At 42.8% G+C, this 20,263-nt stretch overlaps 1 protein-coding gene across 5 annotated transcripts in view; it reads left to right on the forward strand.

The window, feature by feature from the left end:
* PPP4R3B (protein phosphatase 4 regulatory subunit 3B) overlaps nucleotides 1-20,263 on the forward strand; it is a 123,974-nt gene that overhangs the window by 20,636 nt on the left and 83,075 nt on the right. For 3 of the 5 annotated variants that reach the window (XM_034764304.1, XM_034764300.1, XM_034764299.1), the window contains exons 5-10: nucleotides 5,243-5,320; nucleotides 6,226-6,342; nucleotides 7,547-7,663; nucleotides 8,462-8,611; nucleotides 9,852-9,954; nucleotides 17,693-17,734. In XM_034764304.1, the coding sequence (XP_034620195.1) occupies nucleotides 5,243-5,320; nucleotides 6,226-6,342; nucleotides 7,547-7,663; nucleotides 8,462-8,611; nucleotides 9,852-9,954; nucleotides 17,693-17,734 (607 nt within the window). The remainder of the gene's footprint in view (nucleotides 1-5,242; nucleotides 5,321-6,225; nucleotides 6,343-7,546; nucleotides 7,664-8,461; nucleotides 8,612-9,851; nucleotides 9,955-17,692; nucleotides 17,735-20,263) is intronic. The other 2 variants (XM_034764303.1, XM_034764301.1) reach the window with 1 other exon arrangement.

A 20,263-nucleotide genomic window follows, 5' to 3' on the forward strand; every position in this document is an offset into this window, starting at 1 on the left:
AAAGGGTGAAACTGGTTAATCTCTGGGCATAGGTAGTCTCCAGGAAAGGTGAAGGGGATCAGAAGATGTACTAAAGGAAGTGAGGGATCAATAAAAATCCCAGAAAGAGAGCAGAGAGGGAGGAAGGCATAAGGGATGGTGTGAGGTTTGAAATTCCCAGAAGGTGCAGCAGAACACTGAGAGAAAAGAATAATATATATAAATAAATAAAGGGAATTGCTTCCTTTTAGGTTGTGGATTGTATGAACTTCTCATACTTTAGTTAAGTTTGACATTAGTTTACTGATTTGGTAGCCTAAAGAAACTCAAAAATAAAACTGCCAGCTAACAAAATTAATAGAAGAATTTGGGTTTGAGACACAGTTCTCTTAAAGAGAAACCTTTCTCCCTCATTTTATTTTTGTTTATGTGGGATCTTGCTACAGATAAAAATGAAATGAAAGCTCTTTATTTTCTGAGACACCATCTCAGGACTTTGGGGTCATTGGTGTTTGTTTTACGGATGCTCCCCAAGGTACGTAAACCTGACGTACGCAAATCCAAGTTTACAGAAAAAGTTCTGTAAGCTAGAAATAGGAGTGTGTTTTGTGTAATGGTTGGGGATACATTTCCGACTTACGCAAAATTCAAGTTAAACAAGATGTTCTGGCATGGAACGCTTGCATAAGTCAGGGAGGGTCTGGATTTCTTTTTCCTCCAAACGCTATTTCAGTGTGCTGTTTTTCCAATTTAGGTTTCATCAACTTATTTGTGAAAGTCTGATTGCATCTTAACAGAAAACTCTGATCCCTGTGCTGATTAACTCCTTTCTTTACTGGCCCCTGAAGAGTGTTTGAGGCCTTGATATGTTCTGTCACTTCTCCATTACTTTCAACTACTGTAATGAAAATTTTGCAGTCTTAAGTTTACTTGATTTTTTTTTTCTTTACATAAAATTTAGATGATAGCTGTAGTTGCGCAAGTAGCCAGGTTTTGAAATGTGTGCAAGTGGGGCACACTGACATGTTTATATTTTAAAAGCTACTTTCCATAAGCCACCTATTCCACATCAGGATGGCGACGGTGGCTGTTGCTGCTAAAGGTGTATGTGAATGAAAGTAGTCCCTTCACACAGGAGGGAAAACCTAAATTGTTGTATTACCCCCTGTAGTAAAGACATGCTTGTCTCAGTCCCTGGAAAAATCATGGAGCAGGTCCTTAAGGAATCCATTTTGAAGCACTTGAAGGAGAGGAAGGTGATCAGGAACAGTCAGCATGGATTCACCAAGGGCAAATGATCCCTGACCAAGCCTTCTATGATGAGATAACTGGCTCTGCAGATATGGGGAAAGCATTGGACATGATATTCCTTGACTAGCAAAGCTTTTGATACAGTCTCCCATAGAATTCTTGCAAGCAAGTTGAAGTATGGATTGGATGAATGGACTATAAGGTGGATAGAAAGCTGGCTAGATTGTCTGGCTCAATGGGTAGTGATCAGCAGCTCGATGTCTAGATGGCAGCCGGTATCGAGCGACGTGCCCCAGGGGTCGGTCCTGGGGCCGGTTTTGTTCAACATCTTTATTAATGATCTGGAAGATGGGATGGATTGCACCCTTAGCAAGTTCACAGATGACACTAAGCTCGGGGGAGAGGTAGATATGCTGGAGAGTAGGGATAGGCTCCAGAATGACCTAGACAAATTGGAGGATTAGGCCGAAAGAAATCTGATGAGGTTCAACAAGGACAAATGCAGAGCCCTGCACTTAGGACAGAAGAATCCCATGCACTGCTGCAGGCTGGGGACCAACTGGCTAAGCGGCAGTTCTGCAGAAAAGGACCTGGGGATTACAGTGTACAAGAAGCTGGATGAGAGTTAAGTGTGACCTGGTTGCCAGGAAGACTAATGGCATACTGGGCTGCATTAGTAGGAGCATTGCCAGCAGATGGAGGGAAATATTTATTCCCCTCTATTCAGCACTGGTGAGGCCACATCTGGAGTATTGCATTCAGTTTTGGGGGCCCCCCACTACAGAAAAGGTGTGGACAAATTGGAGAGAGCCCAGCAGGGGGAAATGAAAATGATTAGGGGGCTGTGGCACATGACTTATGAGGAGAGGTTGAGGGAACTGTCCTTTATTTAGTCTGCAGAAGAGCAGAGTGAGGGGGGGATTTGCTAGTAGCCGTCAACTACCTGAAAGGGGGGGGGGGGGGTTCCAAAGAGGAGGGGGCTAGGCTGTTCTCAGGGGGGCCAGATGAAAGAACAAGAAGCAAGGGTCGCAAGGGGGGGGGGGGGAGGTCTAGGTTGAATATTGGGGGGGTGGGGGAGACTATTTCACTAGGACGTTGGTGAAGCACTGGAATGGGTTACCTATATAGGTGGTGGAATCTCCATCCTTAGAGTTTTTTAAGCCCTGGCTGGGATGGTTTAGTTAGGGTTGGTCCTGCTTTGAGCAGTGGGTTAGACACCTTTCTCTTTAAGAGACAAGAGAGGCATTTCCCAATAGTGGAGAGGACTAATAAATGTTTTTTTTTTTCTCTTACTGTAACTGCTCTGGAGAACACTTTATAAGTTGACCCAGCTGCTGAGTCTCTTGACAGCCTCATTCACTTGAATGAAGTGTGAATAGGATTTAAAATTCAGGAGTTAATTTCTAAAGCTAATCATAGAAGCGGCTCCAACTGCCTTCCTCACTACTTCTGGTTAACCTAGTAAACTTAAATTAAAAATTGCAAAGGGTGTTTATTGAAGTTGTCTTTGAATTATTTATTCACTTTGGGTAGAACTTTGCTAAATATAGAAATACCACCAGATACTAGGTATTGCTCAATTATAGTGCAGATAACATGCACTAGTTACATCTTCATTTTTGTGGTGCATTTTCAGAATTAATTCAATATAACTGAAGGTTATCAAATGATTTTGTAAACATTGGTGGGTAATTAGTACTGCTGTACTGTGTAAGTCAGTGGCCTTGGAGAATAATTTGGATCCAATATATTCCTTCGTAAAAAGGGGTCATAATACAGCAGGTCAAATTCAGAAGTGAGTCGGTCAAGTGTAATAGTACAGGTTTGTTTTGTTTAAACTTACATTATTAGTTTTCTCAATGTGTTACACCTGTTTAGACTCTTTAAGTCTCCCTTAGGCTCCCAGGGTCAAACTCAGAAGAGTTATACAACTTGCATGCAGAGGAGCTGGAGAAAGGTGTTAGAAGGTGTAACTGGCTCCTTAGTGAGTTACGTCAGAAGAGATGACTTTAAGGGGTTCTAAGGCCTGGTTTACACTTAAATAGCTAGGCCAGCAAAGCTTTGGTTAGATGTCTGGAAAAAAAAAAAAAAACACCCCTAACTGTCATAGCTGTACTATGCCCTACTGTAGAGGCTGTCATACCATCAGAAAAGTCCTTTTGCTGGTATAATTTATTTCATTTGGGGAACTGATATAAGCTATGCCAGTTAAAACCTCTTCTGCCTATGGGTATAAGATGCGTCTCCAGTAGGAGGAGGTTTTCCAAAATATCTATACCAGCAAACCCTTTCTACTTTTGAAAAAGCCTAAGGTACGCTTTGCCTCTGAATTTTGCCCATAGTGCCATTTGGAAGACATTTAAACTTTTTTTTTTTTTTCCCCCCCAGGTGACTTTATAGGTTTCCAAAAAGCAGGCTGGCATTAGGCCAGTTTACACTTAAAATTTAGGATGACATAGCTATGGCTCTCGGAGGTGTGAAAAAATAGCACTGTAGCTATGCCAACCTAACCCCTGGAGTAGAATGCCTCTGTCAACCTAGCATTCCTATAAAAATGGAAAAACCCGTATCATAGCTGTAGTCTGCATCCACTCAATGGGGTTCTGATAGCATAGCCATGGTGTTGTAGCTATGCTGCTATATTATCTGTAATGTAGAGATGACCTTGGGCAGAGTACCCTTGTGCTGTATGGAATTTCACAGACTTTGTAATGGTTTTTATAATAATTTTTAAATGAAAAATAATCTTTATCTTAAGCGGGTAATTACCAGTAAGCAAACTTTCAGATCAGTACATAGGGCAAGTTATTAAATGAATAGCACAGTAATGTACAAGTGAATATATTGGGTAGATGTTTCTTGAAAAGATGCTGCTTTTTACAGGTTGGTACATAGTAAAGTGCTTTTATATTTAAATCGGTGTACTGGTTTACAACTTTTGTAAACGCTCTGTTGTCACTGTATATTTAAAACCTTTGGTGGCACTTTTAAACCAAAGTGACACAGTGGTATCATGATTCCTCAGGGCTTGTTTCTCATACCAAAAAATACAGAGAACAGTGTGTAGGAGTGGGGAATGGCTGAACAACTGAGAGATGGTACTGTTCACACTGCTTTTCTCTACTCTTTGGGGATTAAGCCATGGCATAATCCTAGAGGGTTTTTCTAGTTATGTGCTTTTTAAAAAAACAAACAAAAAAAACCCTCTTCACTATAAAAGGAGAAAAAGCAGACCAAATGGCTGGCAAAACTATTTGTGTGAACACAGTTATACCAGTATAATTGAGTATATGTGGATGGGTTGGGAGGCATGAGCCATGAAAAGAGCATTAGAAAGAGAAGTGAGGGATAGTGTGTGTAGTAAGGGAGATGGTATTTATGTAAGTTTGACACTTCAGGAAGCAAGCTTGGTATCCTCTTATTTTCTGCAGTAACATGTTGAGATGGTTTTTATTTTCTAAGCCAGTCTCTTGTTCAACAAAACAGGATTTAAAAAGCTTGGCATTAGAACTTGAGATGTTTTTACTGTACTGAATAAAGGTATGCTGTTACTAGGCTAAAACATTAGATCTAAATTTTGTTCTCACTTAAATCAGTAGGCATTTTACAAGTGTATTTATCTGAGGGCAAAATTTGACCCATTTAGTTCTGATAGAGTTTAGTTTCTGTGAAATACTATAAGTTTAATGTAAGGCATTTCACATCAAATAATGCTTAATACAATAACATCCATTGGAACACACACTTTCAAATCTGCATGCTTGGATTTCCTTATTTATGATGAAAATGTCAAAGTACATGACCTGTAACTTAACTAGCAAGACCACCAAGCTAATATGCTAGATTCTAAAGCACAAGCACATAGCTAAGTGGAGAATTTTATTTTATGCCTAATATATATATATATAATATATATATCTCTCTCTCTCTTCTCTTTGGCATTGTATAGTAGAATACCTTTTTAGTTTGCACTATTATGATGTAATAGTAATTGCTATAATGTATTATGCAGGAAGACGAGAAGTTTCTGTCTGAAGTTTTTGCACAATTAACAGATGAAGCTACAGATGATGACAAAAGACGTGAATTGGTGAGTCCTTTCTTTGCATGTGAAACTTCAGAGACTTAAGTATTAAATTTGTACTGCGAACCTTCCCTTCAGTTACTTCTTAATGACGGCAAAAAGGTATTCCTAAAATGAAACAACAAATTCTTGATTGAGTTTTCAAACTCTAGTAAAGAGTAAATTGTAGTTTTTTTTATTTTACTGTTGACAATATCAGCTAAGACATTAGAATGTAGGCACTTTAAAGTTTTCTTCACCATTATGTAGTTGTAATATTGTTTATCCTACGCAGTACTGCTGAGTTCCGCAATTTTGGCTGTATCCTTCACAGAAAGGCCTATTGTCAGAAGTCCTGAGATTGCTGAAAAGTCACTGTGAACAAATTTAAATTTAATGATTTACAGGCTACTGGGACTGCCTGCTGATTTGTACTTAAAAATCTTTGACTTATTTGTAACTGAAGGAAGGATGACCTCTGGAGTCCCTTATTTTTGTATTTATAGCTGCCACCCTGATTCTTTAAACCATGTTGCATAGCGAGCATTTCTCCCTGAACCTGTTTACCTCTCATTAGAATGAATTATGGTATTAGAGACAAGAACATATTGGAGAAAAAGAAATAGTTATTGTTGTATTTAAACAATAGATATGCCAGACAACAATTTAAATTCTTCATATACTCAGTTCAGTAACATAACTAGGTGTTCACTTCCATTTTTTCAGGAGGGTTTTTCTTTTTTGTCATATAACAACATTTGAGATTCAAGTTGGATAAATCAGATTTTTTTCCTAGCTGCCTTTTACCATTATTACCTAAGTATAACAGGTTTCTCAAGTGTTTTTAGCCAATATAGTTCACTATTTTTCTTTGATATACTATGAATTTAATTACACAAATGTTTTGTTAATATTTCTTTCAAATGTTATAGGTTAACTTTTTCAAGGAGTTCTGCGCATTTTCTCAGACATTACAACCTCAAAACAGAGATGCGTTTTTCAAAACTTTGGCAAAGTTGGGAATTCTTCCTGCTCTTGAAATTGTAATGGTAAGTGAATCACCTGCAGCCAAATTATTTTTAAAAGGGCACTGAATTCTGGTGCCCTGTTTTGACACTGTGGGCTGATTTTTTTTCAGACATATTGGGCACTTGCAGCCCCTTTGACTTCAGTTGCAGCTTTGCACTTCTGAAAATCACAGTGTCTCAAGTGGAGCACCCAAAATCAGTGACTGCTTTGGTCATAATTTAAAAAAATATATTTTAAACTTGCATGGTGGAGAGAAAAGTGAATGTCGCTGGTTTTGATATGAATGCAGAATTTGAAATTGCATTAGTTCTTGATCTCTTGACTCAACTCTGGTATGCTTAGTCCTGAACCAGTACCACAATATATAAGGTATTAGTGACAGTTTTGTGACTAGAAACAAATGATTTATATTCCTTTGGAAAGCTGCAAATTCCATCTTTCTACTGGTATGAAACATTTTTAATCATGACAGATCGAGATATTAGAGCATAAATATTGTTTTCCAATTTGTTTTCCTTCATTTCAATTCTGATGTGATTTAGCTGCTACCACTCTACCTAAAAACAATGCTTTGTGTACCACGTAAACATTCTGAATCCCAACTTCCAAGTGCTCTAGAGTGTTAATCTCTCACTTTAGCAGATCAGTAGACATTAGCTACTATAAACACATCACAATTAAGTGGAAACAAGAACATCACACTAACACAATATTCAAGTCCTAAAATCTCATGATCTTTTAAGGCTGTAATGCGCCTTTGTAGATCAGTACAAATATTTCTAGATCTGAATTTTTTTGACTCGGGTCCAGGACCAGTTATCGGAAAGAAAGAGAAATGTTTTCTGAATAAATGTATTTGTGCTGTAGATGAGTAAACAGTAAGTGTAAACAGTTGTACGTAATTGGGATACGTTTGTAAACCTTTATATTGGCCCTTTTGTACTAAATTAACTCAGCTGTGGTAATATAGCATATTGGTATCTAGATATTAAGTACTGCTATGTGGACTTTAACTACTAACTGCTAAAATTATGGCCATCAAAATCACACATCTTTAGGCTCTTTCTGGATAGTATGGAAAGTTTTCTTCCAATTTTATATTGGGACTGTTGGACTTGCTTAATGTATAATATGACCTCGCAATCAAATGTTGGTTTTATCATTGTCCTATGCTACTGTACCTCAAATGATTCATCTGTAATAAACTGAGTTTACTTTTATTAGGGTATGGATGACTTGCAAGTTAGATCAGCTGCTACAGATATATTTTCTTATCTAGTAGAATTTAGTCCATCCATGGTCCGAGAATTTGTAATGCAAGAAGCCCAACAGAGTGATGATGTAAGTAAGAATATTACAGGACTATCTAATAATTTACATACTGAATCTTGTGTGTACGCTGATTATACTTGTATAGACAGTACTCTGTGCTTTTTGCAGAATTGAGATCTTTTCAGTCTAAATATAAATTTTCTTAAATGTTAGTTTTTTTTTTTTTTTTTTTTTTTTTTTTTTTTAGTAAGCAACAGCATTCTGATTGGGGGTGGGTGGGAAGATGTGAGCACATAAAACCTGTATTTTGCTCATTTATAGAATGGGTTCCCATCAATTGCCAGGTGAAATCCAGGGTACTAGGTATCATATTACTAGACAAAAACAACATTAAGATGGAGTTAAGGTTGAGAGCACATACAGTTACATAGAATATAAAACATTAGAGGGATGTTATAATTCTCCCAAAAACAAGCATTACAAACTCAGGAGGGTTCAGACCTAACATTAAATGTAAAAGAAATACAAACAGGCTAAAGCATGGAAATTCATGATTAAGGCGCTGCCTTGGAGTGACACCTTGAGGGAGAAAAGTGCACCTGATTTTTAAAGACATTCGATTTTTTTTTTTTTTTTTTTTCACCTAGGCTCATTTTCAAATAATTTTTATTTTTTCCATTCCGCTTTACTGTTTTAATATTTGAAACTCAGATTTTGCATTGGCTTTCAGTTATTTTTTTCACATGTGAACTTTCAATGGTAGCAGCTAGAGACCAAATAAAAATCAATGTGTATTTAAAAAAAAAAAAATTCTAGTAGTATTTGTATTACTGAAAACTTATATGTAATTGACTTGTTTTGTTGCAGGATATCCTCCTCATCAATGTAGTTATTGAGCAAATGATCTGCGATACTGACCCTGAGCTTGGTGGGGCTGTTCAATTAATGGGGCTCTTACGTACTCTGATTGATCCAGAGAATATGTTGGCCACAGCTAATGTAAGAAAATGCAAAGGGGTAATGAAACTTTACTGTCTATGAACATTTAAAAAGTCGTCTTACTCTTTCTGTCTTCTTTGGTTGGAGGAAAGTAGGAAGGAAAAGCATTTTGGTATTGTCATGTTTTGCCTGATGGGTTTTTAGTCAACTGCAAAATTTCAATAAAATTATTGCTAATGAAAGGCACTGATCTGTATTTATTGTCTCTAATTAATGCTAAGAAACATGGCATTGTCTAAGAAGTTCTTAAAATTGGCAATCTTCTCCCCAAACACGTGGGTATTAGACTAGTCTTAGCTCCTATTGGCTGGGTGGGTCGCATCAAAACATTGAAAAAAGAGTCCAGTGTGTCTGCATGAAGCTAAAACAATGTTTAATTCCTACAGCGTAATGCAAATCCAACTTGATAGAGCTATTCCCATATTACAGAATGTACTTTATCCTGATAGAATACTTGGTCGTACGTATAATTCTGTTTATATTGTCACAAATGATCAAAAATCCAGGATTCCTTGAAATTTGCTTTAAAACTTTGCCCAGAGTTCTGATAATTCCATTTAATTTTCATTACATTGAATCCAAACATTTCCTTTGGATTAAAATGTTCTATAAAGTTTAGGTCTCTGGGGTTTGAATCAAATTAGACTTTGCTATGTTATGGTGAGTAGCCGTTGTTTTCTTTTCTTAGAAAGATGTGCCTGTGTTAGATGGTTTGGCATTGTAGCCACCAAAAGAAGTATTTAAAGTAAAATCTAGTAACCTTATGTACATGCAGCAATCCTTAAATGTTGTATGCATTGTAGAAAACTGGTGAGGATAGTGGTCCCTCTTTTTTTTTTTTTTTTTTTTTTTTTTTTTTAAATATATACAGAAGCTTCAGGCAATATATGCAAAATTACTGTCACTCTTTCCTTTTTAAATTGTTGGTTAAAGGCACTATGTGATGCATTCGTGTCAGTTCATTTGTCTTTCTCCATTGAAGAGATTTCAGTTTATGCTTTTGCTTTAATCCCAAATTACATAAGGTTGTTCTCATCCTAGTCCCTCCCACTCTGTTCCACATCTTTGGGTTTGATGGGTATAGTCTACTCTAGAGAACGCCTGATGTGTTGCAAATCTGTATCAAAAGGTACTATCAAGGCTATGTGAGGTAGCTTATGTCTTGCCTGTGCTGTATTTTACTTAAGTGCTATTAGTCCTCACTTGCAAGGTCACTAAATTCACACCAATGTTTAATAAATAAATATGTTTGTTTCAGAAAACAGAGAAAAGTGAATTTCTCAATTTCTTCTACAACCATTGTATGCATGTTCTCACTGCACCACTCTTGGCTAATACTTCAGAAGACAAATGTGAAAAAGGTAGGATTAAATGTTGGATTGACTTTTTATCTTGCCATGCTTACCAACTGGTCATCTAGACAAACGATGTCACTGATTTATAGTGTCAGAGCAAAATGTGCTTGCTCGAGGCTATTGTTGCCTCTCAGATAAGAATAAGCATAAGTTGATATACAAAAATATTACTAGTCCAGAGATTCCTCAAAGTGTTTGAGTAACTGCTATGAGTGGTGGTAATATGTCCTTTGTGCTCCGCAGCCTTGGGAGCCTGGCCTGTGCATACTAGGTCATAGAAAAATAAGCAGAACTATGGAAATGTAGTACATGCCAAGTCTGAAATATTAATAATTTATTAACTTTATTCTTGTCAATCTTTAATAAAGGCTAAAGTATTGCTATATAATTCCTGCTCAAACTGCATCTCCATGGTAACTCCTAATATACGCACTTCTAAAAGTTTCAGTATTTGGTACATTTGTTGGCTACTGATGTAAAACTGCAATCATAACTTCTGTTGGTAGCAGCAGACAGTTTTTCTTAGTAACTTTTAAAAATGTTGATGTGTAGCAGCAAATGTGTTCAACTGCATAAGTGTCTCAGAGGGTTTACAAATTGCTTTGTCATTTAGCCAAACCCTGGGATCATGTTTTCTTTGGTATCTGCAGGGTATTAACTCCAGATATTAGTGTTACTTTGAAATTTCCAGTGATACAGAAATGCTGAAAGTCATAGTTCTTCCTCAAGGAGTATCCCTGTGGGTGTTCCACTTCAGATGTCTTGGCACCTTGAGCTTCTAATCAGAGACTTGTGGTAGCAGTGCCCCGGTTGGCCGTACATGCATGGCAGCTGTCTTGCTCCGCTCCCCCACGAGTGCAGCCAACCGCCACCCAGTTCCTTCTCTACCACCCTTGGTTTCAATCGGAACGACAGCAGTGCCCTTATCTACTCTCGTATTCCTTTAATCTCTGCCCTTTTGTAAGTTAGTTTTCCTAATTGTTTCTCTCCATTTTTCTTTCATTTTCACATTTAAAAACAAAATGGCGGGCAGCCATTGAAGAGGCATTAGACCTGGACTATTCCCATTCTTCATTCAGCTAGCCTCTCAGACATGCTTGGTTGGCTCTCCAGGTTTCAAGCGCTGTCTGACCTGGGGACTCTCAATACCAGTGACAGACAGCCACTCGCAGTGTGTCCGTTGGGTAATGTGTGTTCCCCCCCGTCAAAAGTGTCCCCACAGCAAGAAACTCACAGTGCGGACAAGAAAGGCCAGGGACCTCCAATTAAAACTTGTAATGATGATGGAGAGATCCCTCTGACCTGCCTCCGACCCCGAGTCCAGGCACCACCTTGCCAAACCTCACCTGCAGCTGCCTCAGATATGCAAAAAATTACAATTAAGGACCCTGGTCCTATCAAAGTCACAAAAAGCGATTCCCGACCGCAAAAACTGCCCCGGTACAGACAGCACCCAGAGTGCCCGACTGCGAGGCACTGGGACTATCCAGTACCGATACGTCTCGAGGAGCAAAAGACCCTATGCGGTCTCTCTCTTTCTCCTAGCTTGGAATCCAGGGAACAGAAACAAACACACAGACACAAAGCAGCACTATGGCGCCACCTGCTGCACCAATACAGTATGACAAGTCTGGTTCCCAGCCTCAGCTAGCCTGCACTGCTGCCACTGAGTCTCCCGATACCACAACAGTTTGTCAGCCATACAGACCTACTCATTGCTTCCACCTTGGGAACTTCGCTCTTTGGCACCGATGACGCCCTGGCCAGGTCAGGGCCAAGCTTTATCACTACACCCACTGGCTCGTCCCCTCCTCTCTCCAGTGATGAAGTGGAGACAGGAGTGGGCACACCTTGCCACCCCTCTCCTAAACCTGGACCTGCTCGGTCACAAGGCGTGGGTTGGCAACCCCCACTTGGGTGCCCCCTCCCATGGCCTTCCCACCTCAGTGGGCATACTGGGACCCCTGAGCATTATACAGAGCCCAAACCACCCAGCCATCTAGTCCACCTAGGTCCAGGACAGAGCGGTCGCCTCTGCTGTCTGATCCAGCTTCCCTAGAACTGGAGGAGGAAGCTGAAGAATCTGCAGAAAGGATAGAGGTTGACATCCTCCTACCTACCCACATCCCGACTTCGTCTCTGGATGAAACAATAACCCCCCCCCCGTCAGGAGATGACTTCAAATCCTTTCAGGATTTGTTTAAAGGAGTAGCTGATTCATTATACATCTCCTGTTTGAGTTGCCAGAGACTAACATAAGCTGAAAGATATATTGCAAGCTTTTCTTTCAGCCAAAATAGCACTACCCATTAATGCTGCCATCATGGACTCAGCAAAAGCTTTATGGCAGACTCCAGCCACGGCCCCACTTTCTTGTCAGCCAAGGGTGGGCGAACTACAGCTCGCGGGCCACATATGGTCCCCCAGCTGATTTTAATCCGGCCCTTGAGCTCCTGCTGGGGAGCGGGGTCAGGGGCTTGCTCCGTGCACACATGCCACAGCTCCACATGGCTCCCTGAAGTAGGGGCATGTCCCCCCTCCGGCTCCTATGTGTAGGGTCAGCCAGGGGGCTCTGTATGCTGCCCCGTCCCAAGCACCATCCCCACAACTCCCATTGGCTGGAAACTGGGGCCAATGGGAACTGCAAGGACGGGGCAGTGCGCAGAGCCGCCTGGCCACGCCTCTAGGTAGGAGCCAGAGGCGGGACATGCTGCTGCTGCTGCTGCTTCTGGGAGCTGCTTGAGGTCAGCGCCACCTAGATCCTGCACCCCAGAGCCACTCCCAGGCCCCAGCCCTGATAGCCCTCCGAACCCCTTGATCCCAGCCAAGAGCACCCTCCTGCACCCCAAACTCCTTCCCCACTCCAGAGCCTGCACCCCCAGCTAGAGCCGCCCCTGCATCCCAATCCCCTTCCCCAACCTGGAGTCCCCTTCTGCACCCAGAACTTCTCATTTCTGGCCCTATCCCAGAGCCCATACCCCCAGCCAGAGCCCTCACCCCAACCTCAATTACGTGAGCATTCATGGCCCACAATATCCAGATGTGGCCCTCGGGCCAAAAAGTTTGCCCGCCCCGTTGTAAGCAATCTGACAAGAAGTACTACGTGCCGTGTAAAGGAGCTGAGTTTTTGCTTACCCACCCTACTCCAAACTGATCGGTGGTAGAGGCAGTTAATCAAAGGGGGAGGCAACATCAAACCAAAACCACCCCCTACGATAAAGATTGGAAAGGCCTAGGCCTCTTTGGCAGGCGACCCTCCAATTCCGCATAGCAAACTATTCTACGTTACTGGACATGTGGGCGCGCGCGCGCACACAATTTTTTCTCAGGTGTCATCTTTTATTGAGCAGATCCCAGCTAAAAAAAACAGTATAAAGCCGATTATTGCAGAAGGTTTTCTCATCACCAGAACTGCCCTGAAAGGCTTCTCTGGATTCTGCTGACACGGCGGCCTGCTCCATCGCCATGTCCGTTGTCTTGCAGAGGACTTCATGGCTCCATTTCTTGGGCGTCCCCAGGGAAGTTCAGGTGACAGTAGAGGACTTGCCTTTTGAAGGGCAAAAATTGTTTGCAGAGAGCACGGACCTCTCCTCACACACCTTGAAGGACTCCCATGTGACACTAAAAACTCTAGAATCTATATCCCTGCAAACAAAAAGAAACCGGGCAGATTCTACAATCAACAATTCTGTCCTGCCCCAAACACTCAGCCTCAACGACATTATGATCAACGCAGCAAGCAGTGCCAGGTGAGATGCAGGAGCAGTCGTTTACGTCTCAGCCATCCACTTCTAGGCAAACGTTTTGGAGTGTTGGTCGAGGACATGAGAGCCCCATGTTCTCCAATTAAAGTGTCACCTCTAATTTCCAGCCCATTTGAGGACCGCATTACACCCTTTTACCCAGTCTGGAGAAACATTACCAGAGACATGTGGGTTCTGGAAATTATACAGAAGGGTTATTCCATCCCCTTTTTTTCCATTCCACCTATCCACCCCCGTCCCTCTTCAGGGACCCATCTCCTGAGCAGGAAATACACCATCTCCTGCGATTAGGTGCTACGGAACCAGTACCGGTTCAGCACAGGGGTCGGGGGTCCTACTCACATTACTTTCTCACTCCGAAGAAAACAGGTGGATGAAGGCCCATTCTGGACTTACGCAAACTGAAGAAGTTTGTGAGAACACAGCGCTTCAAGATGGTAACCCTAGCAACCATAATTCCGGCATTGGAGAAAGGAGATTGGCTCTCGGCCATCGCCCTACAGGCACTTACTTTCACCTCACTATCCACCTGGCGCACAGGAGATTCCTACGATTCACTCTGGGCAACCTACACTACCAATACAAGGTACTTCCCTTTGGCCTCTCTACGGCTCCAAGGGCTTTTTCCAAAGTACTGGCCATTGCAGCAGCACATCTTCGCAAGCAGGGTTTGACCATATTCCCCTATTTAGACTGCCTGCTAAAAACACTGACATACAACGAGGCAGTTCACGCCACTCACACCACTCTAACCCTATTTACAAACCAATCTACAGAAATCCAGCCCAACTGGACCACAACCGAACAACTGCACTTTATAGGGGCACACCTCGTGTCACAGCATCAGCATGGCTACCCCAACAACGGTTTTTGCCTTAACAAACCTAATCACAACAGTAAGACACAGCTCACAAACGTTTGCCAGAACATGCCTACAACTTCTCGGACACATGTCGGATACCACGTTTGTCGTGAAACATGCCAGGCTGCATATGAGATGTCTACAAACCTGGCTACTCGCTGTATACATTCCTCGCAGACACTCTATCAACAATGCCCAGCAGAGTAAAAGACTCACTCACATGGTGGACAAAACACAAACGTCTGCTCAGGCGTTCCCTTCCAAAGGGAAACCCCATCAGTCATTATAACCATGGATGCCTCTCTGGTAGGATGGGGGGCACACTTGGCCGACAACATCTTCCAGGGCCGATGGTCCTTAGAGGAGTCAAATCTCCACATAAATCTATTGGAACTCCGAGCAGTTCTAAATGCCTGCCATCACTTTCTCCCCGTGATCCACAACAAAACTATCCAGATTCTTGTGGACGATTTGGTGACTGTTTTATATAAATCGCCAAAGGAGGGGCCCGATCTTACCTGCGCTGCATAGAAGCAGCCCGCCTCTGGCAATGGTGTATCTCCAACAACATAGGATGCCGTGATGTGTATATCTACTTGGAAACCAGAATGCCACAGCAGACGACCTCAGTAGGAACTTCTCATGGATGCACGAGTGGGAACTAGACCCACAAATTCTGCAAACTATATTCCAACAATGGGGATTCCCCTCAATAGACCTTTTTGCCACGACCCACAATGCCAAATGTCCACAATACTGCTCCTGAGTGGGACTGGGACACAACTCTCTGAGACGCCTTCCTCATCAAATGGGGGCCCCTGCTCCTGTATGCCTTCCGCACCCCCTTTTTCCCCCCGGATCCTCCTGTTGAGTCGTATCCTACACAAGATCAGAGAAGACCAATCCAGAGTCATCTTGATTGCACCAGCATGGCCCAGACACTCATCCACTGACTAAGTGCTTTCTCGAGGGTATAGAGAACACTTACCCCACAATAAGGGACCCCAGCCTTGTTCTCGGTGCCCTCCTGGGCAAACCCTTTGAACCAGTAGTGACCTGCTCGTTCCTACACTTCTCCACGAAGGTTGCCTTTTTAGTAGCTATCACATCAGCACGAAGGATGGGAGAGTTGGGTGCCCTAATGGCACACCCACCTTATACCACATTCCTGAAGGACAAAGTAATCCTATGCTCACATCCCAAATTCATACCCAAGGTTGCCTCCCTCTTCCATTTCAACGAACCCATTCACTTACATGTATTCTTTCCCAAGCCACACGCCAACTGCAGGGAGGCGTCCGTTCACACACTAGATGTCCGCAGAGCACTAGTGTTCTATAGAAAGAGAACACAAACATTCAGAAGATTGTCCAGGATATTTGTATCCACAAAAGAACGATCAAAAGGCCAAACCATTTCCAAACAAACTTTCTAAATGGATCTCTAATTGTATCAGTGTTACCAAAATTACAATTTGCAAGCTCCTTCTGGACTTTGCACACACTCTACTAGGGCTATGTCCACATCCATAGCCTTTCTCAAACATGTACCCATCACGGGTATTTGTAAAGCAGCTACCTGGGCATCGCCCCATACTTTCACCAAACATTATGCCCTGGAACAGTAGTCCACTGTAGACACTCGCTTTAGTCTTTTGGTACTCTCCACCATACATACATCAACTTTGAAGCCCCTCTTCTCCACCAAGAGGCACTGCTCTTCAGTCACCTAAAGTGGAGCACCCACAGGGACACTCCTTGAAGAAGAGGTTACTCACCTTGTGCAGTAACTGAGGTTCTTCAAGATGGTTGTCCCTGTGGGTGCTCCACTAGCTACCCTCCTCCCCATTCTGCTTCAGAGTTTCAGCTCGATCCTCTGGGGTAGAGAAGGAACTGGGTGGCGGTTGGCTGTGCTCGGGGATAGCCGCTCGGAGCGGCCAGCTGGGGCAATGCTACCACAAGTCTCCCAACTTGAAGCGCAGGGCACCAAGACACCTAAAGTGGAGCACCCACAGGGACAACCATCTCGAACCTCAGTTACTGCGCAAGGTGAGTAATCTTCTCTTTGTAAGTAACACAATTTGAACACTTTTTTCTCCTTTGTCGGTTTAAAAAAAAAAAAAAAAAAGTATTTGAGTTCTCCAGGCAACATGAAATGTTGCTGAAATAATAATACTACTCAGCACTTTTTGTCTCCGAAGTACTTCACAAAGAGAAATGTATCCTCATAACACCTCTGTGAGGTATGTAATTCTTACGATCCCCATTTTAAAAGATGGGGAAACTAAATAAGAGCTACTTTTCAAATATGTTTTGAGACTGTCCATTATCTCACTTACAATGACTGTGGTCTATCTAATGAAGAATGTGTTAGCTGGATAGTTGGCAAATATTAAAAAGGAAATTCTTTATTTCTGTGTACTTTATAAATATTCTTATGAAATGGGGAGTAGCTACCAGTCGTGGGAGCACGGCTCCTAGTGCTGGTGTACTGGCTATCCTGGCGCTTTACAACGCTGAAACTTGCAGCGCTCGGAGGGGGTGGGGAGTTTTTTCACACCCCCTGAGCGAGAAAGTTGCAGCGCTGGAAAGTGGCAGTGTAGACAAGGCCTCTGTCACAATTTCAGTCTATCTGGAGACTGAGGAAAACAGCACTGCGTAAGTCAACCATTTAGACATGATTGGAAAGTGATCTTGACAGTCACAATTGTTTTTTTTTTAAAAAAAGAAAGCTTAGGGTACGTCCAGACTACCCGCTGATTATAATCTAAAGTATAAGGTTTTTTATTGTAGAAATAATTAATTTAGATTAAAGATTAACACTACTCCTAAATGTTCAATTAAGTATAACAAGCACTCCATTAAGTGTGGGGTTGTTTTTGTTTTGTGTGGTTTTTTTTTTTTTTTTTTTTGGGGTTTTGTAATTAGAAAAAAATAACCGAAATCTTGCCTGGCATATAAGTTTTTATTGTTATAATGCTTTTGTATAACTTATTAACACAAGAAATTGTGCCATCAACTGATTGAAGCTAGTAATGGAATTGATGATTTATCTACATTATTAAATAGGCACTTTACAGTGTTTTGAAAATCTGTATTGACACTTATTTTTATATCAGATGCAGTAGTTGGGTCCAACAAGAGTAACACTATTTGTCCTGGTAAGTGGTAGTCTATTTTTATATTTTGAAATTTATTTTGTCAGCATGGGGTTTGTTCAGTATATATTAGGAAAAGGCTCTAAAATAAAATATTTCCAAACTTGAATCTGTTTTTTGTTTGTTTTTTAAGTCTCCTTTATTAGTTTAGATTACAGTTCTACTTCCTCCCAGCCAACAGACACAAAGAACCTTCATTTTCATTTGACTTTGTTTCAGGCTGTCTTACAGAATTGTACAGTAACTCCTTGCTTAATGTTGTAGTTATGTTCCTGAAAAATGCTACTTTACGCGAAACAATGTTAAGTGAATCCAGCTTCCCCACAAGAATTAATGTAAATGGGTGGGGAGGGGAGAGGGGTTAGGTTCCAGGAAAAAAGTGTGTGTGTGTGTGTGTATATATATATATAATAAAAATAAATAAATATAATGTACAGAGTCCTGCACTTAGGATGGAAGAATCTGAGAGAGAGAGAGAACGAACACAGACATGCCAAACCCGTGGACAAAAATGCAGAAATTGGGCTTGGTTTTGGCTTAATTGACTTGTGAGTTGCTTGTTGGCTAGTTTTTGGCTTGTAGCTAGTTAATACTTTTTTTTTTTTTTTTTTCCCCTTTATTGCTGAGATGGGTTTCCCCCAAACAGTGTAAACAGTCTATGTGCGGATCACTCACTGGCATAGGTCGCCTACAAGTGTTGCGCAACTTAAAACCTGGGGCATGGGGCATGCCCTGGTCCAGCCGCTCTAAACTAAACTAACTAATTCAACTAACTACAAGTACCACACACTGAACGAACAAGCAGTTCTGGGGACGAACTACAACAAAGCTGGAGCAGAGCAGTTCCGAAGCACCTTCACTGGTGGCAAGAAGGAACTGAGGGTGGGAAGAAGCACGCAGTGCCCCTTATACTCCAGGAGTCGCTAGGGGCACTCCCCTACGGATATTGCTAGGGGATAAACTTCCGGCACTGGTACAAATAGCGAGCACGCACACCTATTGTGGAATACACATGAGCAATCACTCGAAAAATAATAGTCGTCCATCGATGGGCTAGGCCAGCCAAGCCAAATAGCTGGCTCCACCAGTGCCACAGCAGGTGCAGTGGCACCGGGCCCAGTGGCTGGCCCAATGGTACCACCGACGCAGCCCCCAGCGGGGGCTTGTTCGGTGGCTGGAGCCAAAGAAGGACCATCGGCCTCCCTCTCCAGACCTCCAAGGAAGGAGTCGGTGGGATGTACATCCCCGGCACTGTGCCCGGAGACCAACCAATGGTGGACCCTCCGGTGCTGGTGGGGACACACAGTACCGCACCGGCCTCCTCACCCTCCCCTGATAAGGTGATTACGGTCCCTCTGTCCCACAGGAGGACTTGATGCCACCCTTTTTTAAGAGTTCTTGGTGTGCCCTAAAGTCTCCACCTCCAGGCAAAGGAGATGGAGGAGCCTCCCTGTTTAATGTATTGTCCTCCTCGGCACCTGGCAGGGTGGCCTTGCCTGTCCATGAAGGGGTGGCGAAAACTTCAAATGCCCTGTGGCAAACCCCGGCCTCATTGGCCCCCATCTCTAAGAGAGCGGAATGCAAGTATTTTGTGCCTGCCAAGGGGCATGAATACTTGTACACCCACCCTGCTCCTAACTCCCTGGTGGTCGAGTCGGTCAACCACAGGGAACTGCAGGGCCAACCAACCCCTATCCCAAAAAATAAAGATTCGCGGAGGCTGGACTCATTTGGAAGAAAAATTTATTCGTCCTTGAGCTTCCAGTTACGGGTGGCAAACCACCAGGCTCTCCTGGGACGGTATGAGTTCAATCTGTGGGGCTCCCTGCCCAAGTTCAAGGACTTGCTCCAAGAGAGTGACAGGAAGGAGTTCAAAGCGCTGGTGGAGGACGGCACAGTGGCTGCCAGGGCAACCCTGCAGGCAGCTTTGGATGCAGGGGACATGGCCACACAGTCCATGGCCTCCGCGGTGTCCATGAGAAGGGCGTCATTGCTCCTGCTTTCTGGGCTGTCCAGCCTGGCGCAGACCTCCCTGCAGGACCTCCCGTTTGACGGCAAAGCTCTGTTTGCTGAACAAACGGATACAAAGCTGCATGGCCTGGTAGACTCCCGCACGACGCTCCAGACTCTGGGTCTGTGTTCCAGGTCCGGCTAAACCCAAGTTCAAGTGCAGCAGAGTCCCACCCAGGCCACCCATTCAAAATAAGAGACCACTTATAAAAAGTCGCGGGACTATAAGAGGCACCCACAGAGGCGGTCTCGGCCTGCCTGGGTCCTCCAAGGGCAAGTAGGCGGGGAAAAGGCGGTTTTGAGAAGACACCCTGGCAGTCCTCATCCAGATCCACCCTCAGTAAAGCTCCCCTTCTCCAATTTGACCTCCCAGCCCCCGTATATGGTATTTCATAAAGACAAGATCCAGATCCGTCCACACCCTTTGTTCTTCCCAACGGTGGTCTCCGCCTATCACATGGGTCAGGATATTTTTCTGTCGGTCCTCTGCCCCAAGCCCTATGCGTCCAGTGAGGAGCACTG

Source organism: Trachemys scripta, chromosome 3 (assembly GCF_013100865.1).
Source record: "Trachemys scripta elegans isolate TJP31775 chromosome 3, CAS_Tse_1.0, whole genome shotgun sequence".
In the NCBI taxonomy this organism is placed as follows: Eukaryota; Metazoa; Chordata; order Testudines; family Emydidae; genus Trachemys; species Trachemys scripta.